This window comes from Leguminivora glycinivorella, chromosome 10 (genome assembly GCF_023078275.1).
Source record: "Leguminivora glycinivorella isolate SPB_JAAS2020 chromosome 10, LegGlyc_1.1, whole genome shotgun sequence".
NCBI classification, from domain to species: Eukaryota; Metazoa; Arthropoda; class Insecta; order Lepidoptera; family Tortricidae; genus Leguminivora; species Leguminivora glycinivorella.
The window spans coordinates 12,853,451-12,861,747 of NC_062980.1; the positions used below are offsets into that span (position 1 = coordinate 12,853,451).

At 35.1% G+C, this 8,297-nt stretch overlaps 1 protein-coding gene across 1 annotated transcript; it reads right to left on the bottom strand.

Moving 5' to 3' along the window:
- Positions 1 to 2,588: 2,588 nt before the first annotated feature.
- On the bottom strand, positions 2,589 to 8,048 carry LOC125230367 (UDP-glycosyltransferase UGT5-like). The gene is made up of 5 exons (XM_048135504.1): positions 7,961 to 8,048; positions 6,441 to 6,694; positions 4,874 to 5,469; positions 3,538 to 3,760; positions 2,589 to 3,436 (listed from the first exon to the last, which is right to left on the bottom strand). The coding sequence occupies exons 2-5, from the start codon at positions 6,679 to 6,681 to the stop codon at positions 2,940 to 2,942; spliced, it is 1,557 nt and encodes a 518-aa protein (XP_047991461.1). The 5' UTR covers positions 6,682 to 6,694; positions 7,961 to 8,048; the 3' UTR covers positions 2,589 to 2,939.
- Positions 8,049 to 8,297: the final 249 nt, after the last annotated feature.

The following is an 8,297-nucleotide window of genomic DNA, read 5'->3' on the forward strand; positions in this document are numbered from 1 at the left end:
GCCATAGCAACGAGCAGTACAACACCGCCATTCACTGAAGATTTTGCCTTATGATTTTTTTCTCTGTGTTTTCCTCTCAAATGTGATGAAAAATATTGTGTAACTCAGGAGGTAAGGATTTTGTAAACTCGTGTCTATAACTCTCTCCAGCCTGCGGCTGTCGCGAGTTAAAACACTCGTCGACAAAATCCCCCTTACCTCCCTTGTTGCACAATATACTATTATTTATTATTGATTAGTACTTACATTTAAGAGTACAAAAATTACGGTTTTAGGTGAGAGTTCAACTCAGGGTCTTTTGATCCAGCGCTTGCACTACCAGCCGGGCCTCCAATACCTCATCTATCGACAAATCTCTTCAACATATTAAACAGGTTTAAGAAACTCTAGCGATATCTATGGTAAGAGCGTCTCACACTTCTTAAACGGCGGCATAATCAAAATCGATATAGAGGTAGAAAGTTCGTCTCACCTAAAACAGTAATTTTTCAACTATTTAAGTTATTTTAAGCAGCTGAAACTAAAACAGTTTTATCGACAAATTTCACTTATTTCCAGTAATATTCTTATGCACCTTCAATATTTACGGCAAACTATTTTACTTTGAATACCAATTCAACAGCTTCAATTTTCTCAGAGTACTTAGCAAAATGAAATGTAAACTGACCTACGACTGCCTTTTGCGGGAACCGTCTCAGTACGACATTCTTCGGTACATTTTGTATAGCGTCCTCCCATTTCATTACGAAGAAACGAGGCGGCCACTTGTCTATACAAAGGTAGTACACATTTTCCTCTCTGGATATTGACATAATTATACATTTTTAAATGTTTCTAGCTTTAAATACATAAGAATGTAATTATGTCAATATCCAGAGAGGAAAATGTGTACTACCTTAGTTAAACACCTCTTACGTAGCTGTGGTTTATATATTATTTATTTATATGAGCCTAGATAGAGGCAAAGGCTCCCGTTTCATTTTCCACGTATCCAGGTATTCGTCTCCCAAAATGTCATATCAAAAGTAATTTTGCCAACTATCGCTATCGCAGCCTGCTATGATAACATCTCGATTAATCATAATTGTGTACCTACAATAAATAGTGTCAAAATGTATCCAATAGTTTTCATATAGTTATTAGAGAAAGGAAAATAAGGGCTACATTTCTATGAAAAGGCGATTCTTCTCAAGTCCTTCACTTCCGTCTTAAGACTGTTTGCTTTAATTCCGGAACCACTTTCAAGAAGGCATCCAACTTATCCTTATCGAGTTCACGTAATTGAACGTTGGCGCCGAAACTTAAGAATACAACGCCTTGCTTAGCGAGTCTAGAACCTTTTGTGAGTGCTGGAATGAAAAGACCTTTGAGTACATTTTGCTCGTCTGATTTTAAGTTATTTGAATAGTGATGTGTATTTTAATGAAAGTAAATAAATTTAAAAAAAATACATAGGAATATTACACAGATTGACTGAGTCTCACGGTATGTATGCTCAAGATGTAGTGAGAGTACTCAGACAACGCTCAGTATATTATAGAAAAACATATAAATAAAATAAAAGTTGAGTTGCAAGCACGTTGGTATGTCCACAAGCTGATATTAAATTTTGTCCACAAAATGAAACTTCATTGAAACTATATAAATATATCATCTGGACTCTTGATGACGTGAGCATGTATCAGGATCAGGGGCAAAGAATATAAGAACATTATCCTTTATTTTAGCTGTTAACTTATGGTTATGAATAGGACACAAAGGTGACCATGGGAGAGATATAATGCCACCTATGAAATTTTTATACGATACAAATAAAAACCTAACGTGCGTAGCCGAATGGCACAAACGCTCACGAAACGCTTACGAAACGAAACGCTCGTAGATATATATCTCTATCGCACGCGTATTGGCGCGACAGAGCCTGACTACCTTTCGCGGCGTTTCGCTTTCGTTTCGCTTCGTAGAAATGCCATTCGGCTACTTAATAATGTAGCCGTTATAAAAAACATTGTGATTGTCCAACTGACATTATTGCTGATATGAGACTATAATATCTCGCATGTTCTCCAAATAGACTAAGTTCCTACTCTAATTAATACTGATAGAAAAAAACGGATAGTCTATCTCGCGAGTGATTCTGCCCATCACGTGATTGTCTGGTGTTTGCTTCCATATAATTATCAATCACTTTTGTTTACTACTGTTATTAGAAGAGCTCGGTTACTATAAACATTCCTTGCGATTCACGATGATACGGAGATTTGTCCCATCAAACCAATTATAATGACATTACGAATCAGTATAATGATAAAGAAGTTAAAAATTACCACTTAGGTATTAAGATCTTTTCGTAAACTAGTAAGCGTTAGTATGTCTATATATATTTATATATGTATATCTGCTAAATTTGTTTTTAGAGACATCAAAAAATAAAAGCGCACTTATAAAAGAAATCTAGCCATTTAATACAACTGATGCATCATTTAATTTCATTTAAGTATTATGAACCAACTTACACTTACAGATAAACCATATAGTAGTAGCTATATAATAGTAGTTTTATTTTGTTGGCATCATCATAAACTTAAAAATGCTTCCAGAATGTACCTAAGCTACCGGAGGATTGGCAGGGTAACCTTTTTGGTTGGCGAGACTTCGTCTCTGGAAAAAGCAGCTGCCAGCTTACAAGGCTCCTTGAAATGCACATTATGATTGGCATGGAGGAAGGGGTTGTGGGTATATCCATTGACCGCAGAAAGGACATAGTAAGGAAGGATAGATCCTTTGAGTTTTTATATATTTTTTTCTTATTTAATCAAAGGCTTTTCTTAATCGTTCGGTCTGATGTGGTCACTACTCTCAAGCTGTCAGAATAAATAAAAAACTGGAGTAAATAGTATACCTACTTTTTATTTCTAGCTAGTACTTTTAAAAAAAGTCTATTTCTTCTTTAATTTCTTTGTTTGTTGACTTTTAAGAACGTTTTTAACAACACTAATTGTTTTAAATATCGTGTATAAGGCAAATCCTATTACGCTAATCACAAACAAATATACATCAAGATTGTGATATGCAATGTAACTCATCGTTGGCGGTTTCATAAACTCAGCACCTTTGTGTCTGATCACATATTCAGTCCACCACACTGCTGTATCTAGTGGCTTCATAGGTCTATCCTTAAACCTAGCGGCAATTTTTTTAGCGGTTTCCGTGTATGATTTATCATTTAGCAGTTTGTTGATCTTCTTCCGTAGAATATCTTCATTGATTTCTTTATAATTAAGAATGTCTCCGTGTCCTTTTTGAATAGTGTCAATAATATTTAGATACTGGTCTCCGAAAACTGGTACACCCAGAATGGGTACCCCGGCTGCTATTGTCTCTTGAAGTCCTAGCAGGCCTCCATGACCGATAAATAATTTAACGTTGGGGTGAGCTGTAAGAAATATATGTGTGATTAAGTGAAATAGTTAATGCATTTAAAAATCAAAGTGCTGAAGTTTATATTCTATTTAAACCAAAACATTGTCTACGCACCTACAAGTGCTTTTTGTGGAAACCATTTCCGTAGGATAATATTTTTAGATATATTTTGAAGGGGTTCTTTTTCCCATTTCATAAGAACTGTTTGTTTTAATTCTCCAAATACTTTTAAGAACGCTTGAAGCTTGTCAGTATCCATTTCATTTATTTGTACGTTGGAACCAAAACTCAAAAATACAACACCGCTTTTAGCATTATCCAAGATATTTTGAAGATCCTGAAAAATAAAAAAAGTGTTTTAGGTAAAAAATGTTTACTCGTAGGCGTAGGCGAGAGGCTGGCAACCTGTCACTGCAATGTCACAATTTGGATTTCTTTCAACCCCTTTTTGCCAAGAGTGGCACTGAAACTTAGTAGTTGACTTCCGGTTGGGACGCCATCATAGCGGTTTCGTGTCGTGAATAATTTATTTTTCTTTTACTCATTAATGTTGTTTAAAGTGTAATATTGATAGCGTATTATGCAGTAAACTAATGGTGTAGTGAAGCTGATGAAGAATTGTTCTCGAAACGCGTTTAGCCTCTTTTTTGTCGTAAACGGCCGGTAGTCCACGTGCTCTTGTAAAATCTAGCTATCAATTTACAAGTGCTAAGTCACCGTACAATGTCGTACTTACCGTACAAAAATTACTAATATTAGCTCACATCACCTTGACACTGGCGAAACAGTCCCAATGGACTGAAGCCACTTAATTTTAAAAACTGAACTGAACTGAACTTAGTAGTTCATGTGCTCTGCCTACACCTTTATGGGATACAGGCGTGATTATATGTATGTATGTATGTTTACTTAAAATCGAAAAAAAATGTCTTCTATAACAATACGTTGAAATAATTATCAAACAGATTGTATGCAATACGCTATTTATTTGCATGATTTTTGTCAGATATAGGGACACATTCGATAAGCCAAATAAAGGTTGAAATAACAACCTGCATAAATGAGTAAAGTGAATAAATTGTTTTAAAATACTATGTACCTACAGTCAACCAATTGGAACTCTAGCCCACTGTAGAACTATGTTATAGTGACGTTATAAATCAGATTGTAAGAAATCTCTTAGATAGATAAGTCATAGATAGATAAGTCATTTAATGATTGTCATTTTCACTTGGCTGTAGAGTGGCCTAGGGTTTCAATTGGTTGACTGTACATAGTTTAAGTTACTACAGGGTGTCTTAATGAATTGCCAATAAAATAATTTGCTTCGTTGTGGACGAAATAGAAAAGTGTGGAGAAATATCTCCCTTGTCAATCTTCCGTAATTATTGGTAAATAGAAACATATTGTAAGTACCCAAATTATTTAATATAATATGCTTAGTGCTTACCGCTGGTAACGTGTCGTTTGTTTCTTTAATATGTAGTCCACCAACGTCTATTATATTTGGTAAATATGCAGCTGCATTATCAATACTATAATGAGAATTCAGAAGTAAAATGGCTGCGTTAGAAGCTATATCTTCCAATGTGGGAACTGGTTCTGGCAAATCCTTCAAGTACTGCAGGGTAGATTCTTGTAGCCGAGGGAAATACCAAAATTTGAGCATGGCAAGATCATACGTGCACATGTACAAATTGTACAGTCTTCCAAAGAAACTGAGTGGTTCACTGTGTTTGCCATACTCATGATACAATATTGACAGCTGAAGAGGATTGCTCATGTAGAAATTTCCCTTAAGTGAGTTACCAACGGTCGTCATCAACACTAGAGGAGCTTGGTATTTGTGAGCAAACATGTAAAGTCCTTCATTAAAGAACACTTCCGCAACAACGACATCTATTTTGTGATCTTGTTTCATAAACTCTTGCACGTCTTTGGATTCAAAGACAAATTCGTTCATCATAAATCCAAATTTGTACATAATATTTTGGAATGACTCAAACGATTCATCCATGATGTCGAATACTCGTGGTGGCACATCAACTGAAATCAAAAATTAGACACAATGTCATAAATCTGATAAATAAACTTCGCGTACAGCTAACATAATATTACCACATATTACATATATTGATTAGTATGAGCCTAACTTACTTTTACATCTCGTTATGATATTAGCATAATTATTAGTTCAAACGAGATGTATACATTTACGTCGATGTCATCAAGTGTGATGTTTTTGTAGCTACCGGTGTTGTTTTATACTATACTCGATAGCGTAATCGGCACGTAAATGTACATAATTATTTAAGTTTTAGTTCAGTAGGTAACTATAAGTATGTACTACAATATTAACCTAACCTAACGTATTTAGGCACTGTTTACATTCTCCATACTATGTCATTTTCCGGTTTGCCACATATTTTGTATAATTATGTTGCTACGATAGCGAAACCTTTACAGAAAATTACATTCATAGTACAAAGTAGTAGAAGCGCTGGTAGCCTTACCTAGCGGTAAGTACCTGCGACTTTCCGAAGGTCGCGGGTTCGAACCCCGGCTCGCACCAATGAGTTTTTCGGAATTTATGTGCGAAATGTCATCTGATATTTGCCAGTCGCTTTTCGGTGAAGGAAAACATCGAAAGGAAACCGGACTAATTCCAATAAGGTCTAGTTTACCCTTCGGGTTGGAAGGTCAGATGGCAGTCGCTTTCGTAAAAACTAGTGTCTACGCCAAATCTTGGGATTAGTTGTCAAAGCGGACCCCAGGCTCCCATGAGCCGTGGAAAATGCCGGGATAACGCAAGGAGGATGATGACATTCATAGTACAAAGAAAGTGAACATACGATTAAGCAATTAGCATGACAGGTAAATCAAGGGGAACAGGCACAAACACCACTGGCGAGCGAACTCTATCCAAGACCACATCTCCGCCTCGGGTAGTTTGTGGCTGAGTAAGTCGTTTCATAGTAGAAAAATGTGGCAAGACTTCTTATTTTAGAGAAACTTACATAGTCTCTTCCATACAGGTTCGTCTGACACCATCATCTGGTGATATGTCGCTGGATGCTCTGTTTCTCTAAAAGGAGTAATAGCGTAAACATCGTGCCCTCTCCTCGCAAGTTCTATCGCTAAGTTCTTCATGCCAATATAATGAGATTTCGCTGTGAATGGCATTAGATATAGAATGTTTGCTGATTCACAGAACAGCATTGAATTGGCTAATATCAGACTTAAATATAATATCTTCATCTTGAACTGTTCTCTGAAAAGACACAAGACAAAATCACATTTTAGATATAATAATTATTGTACGGTCGGTTCACTTTACATTTGACAGCTCTTAGCATAAGTATGTGTCAAACAAATGTACTTGAACCGCAAATTGCTAAATGAGCATTTCTATTTTTTTTTGCCACTTTAATGAAGTGTGATATTTTTGAAAAAAATATGCTATTTCTACTCAGAATTACTAGCTTTTTCAATCCCAGTAGTTAAAAAAATTGTCCCATACGATTTGTTCTTATTATGTTACCATTTTCCGTACATGTTGTATGGGGTAACAAAAGAGGAAAGTAACAAATATGTATGGAAATTCTGGGACACTTTTTGTCTCCCAGTGAGATTGAAAGTACTCGTGATTCTGAACTTACAATTGACCTAAAATTCCGTTAAACAATCAAAACTTTTTTATTGGCAAAAAAAAAGAAATGCTCAAATAATTAATTGTCTCAGTAGTTCATTTACTTACTTATATATCCAAGGCTCATGGTTTGCCTTTACATAAAGCAAATTAAAAATCAGGAATTATAAATGATTAAAGAAGTTCTGACAATAATTTTCATAATCACATTGATCACTGATGACTCCATAGCTCCCTAACGATAAAAGTCCGATGTCTAATAATAATAGTGATATGCTATTTTAAGAAAACACAACACGTTTGTAGCTCTGGACGGTCAACAACTCCAGCGTCAGAGAAGCAAACACGTGTTGAGTTTATGTTATTCTTTGGTTCAATTTTGTTATTACACGTGGTAGTAAGTAAAAAATAATTGAGCATTATGTACTATTGCTGGACACAGGTCTCTCACGCGTGATTCGGACTATAGTCTCCATGTTAGCCCTATCCCCTATCCGTATTATTTATGTTTTTTTTTTGTGGCATAAGATATAACACCAATACGAAAAAAAATATTACATAAGAATGATTAATTTGTAGTTGCATTTAACAGCCTTTTTGGCTTAGTAAACAATGTAAGTACTAACGAATGTAATATTAACGTGTTAGTATTTTTTGATATTAACGACGGCAGAATAACGACAATTTTAAAACATGTATACAATATTTAAATATTTATATACCGTCGAGTCTATTTAGGTACTTACATCAACACACCGGGACAATAATATCTAACAAAATTCGTAATATTAATGAGCCAAGACGCGACTTTACATATTTAATTTTGTGTAAGTGTGTCGATACAAACGAACTCAAATATAAAATTTCAATAGATTACTCAATACTTACAATATCTTTCTTTTTTACACAATCACATAATATTCACAAAATATTCCTACACACAACCGTTATACGCGACGTGCGTCACCAAGAATAGTGTGTATGCCCGCAGTTCAGTCTGTAGTATAAAGGTTACCACACACATGAGGTTTCCATAGTTTGGCATCATTACGAATGCTCTAATGGTGAAGGTATATACTTATACTGAAAATACAGCGCGTAAACCTAATAAGGGCGATAAATGAAACCAGGCATATAATTCAATATTGTTATCATCAATTAGGTATTTTTGAGTTACTCTTAATTTTCAGCCCATAATTAATTTTTGAAAAATTTCCCAGCAGCA

Coding starts and splice junctions, on each gene's coding strand:
- LOC125230367 (XM_048135504.1), bottom strand. CDS start 6,681: ATGAAGATATTATATTTAAGTCTGATATTAGCCAATTCAATGCTGTTC. Junction 3,761..4,873: donor CAAACGACACGTTACCAGCG/GTAAGCACTAAG, acceptor TTTATTTTTCAG/GATCTTCAAAATATCTTGGA. Junction 3,437..3,537: donor TCCACAAAAAGCACTTGTAG/GTGCGTAGACAA, acceptor TATTTCTTACAG/CTCACCCCAACGTTAAATTA.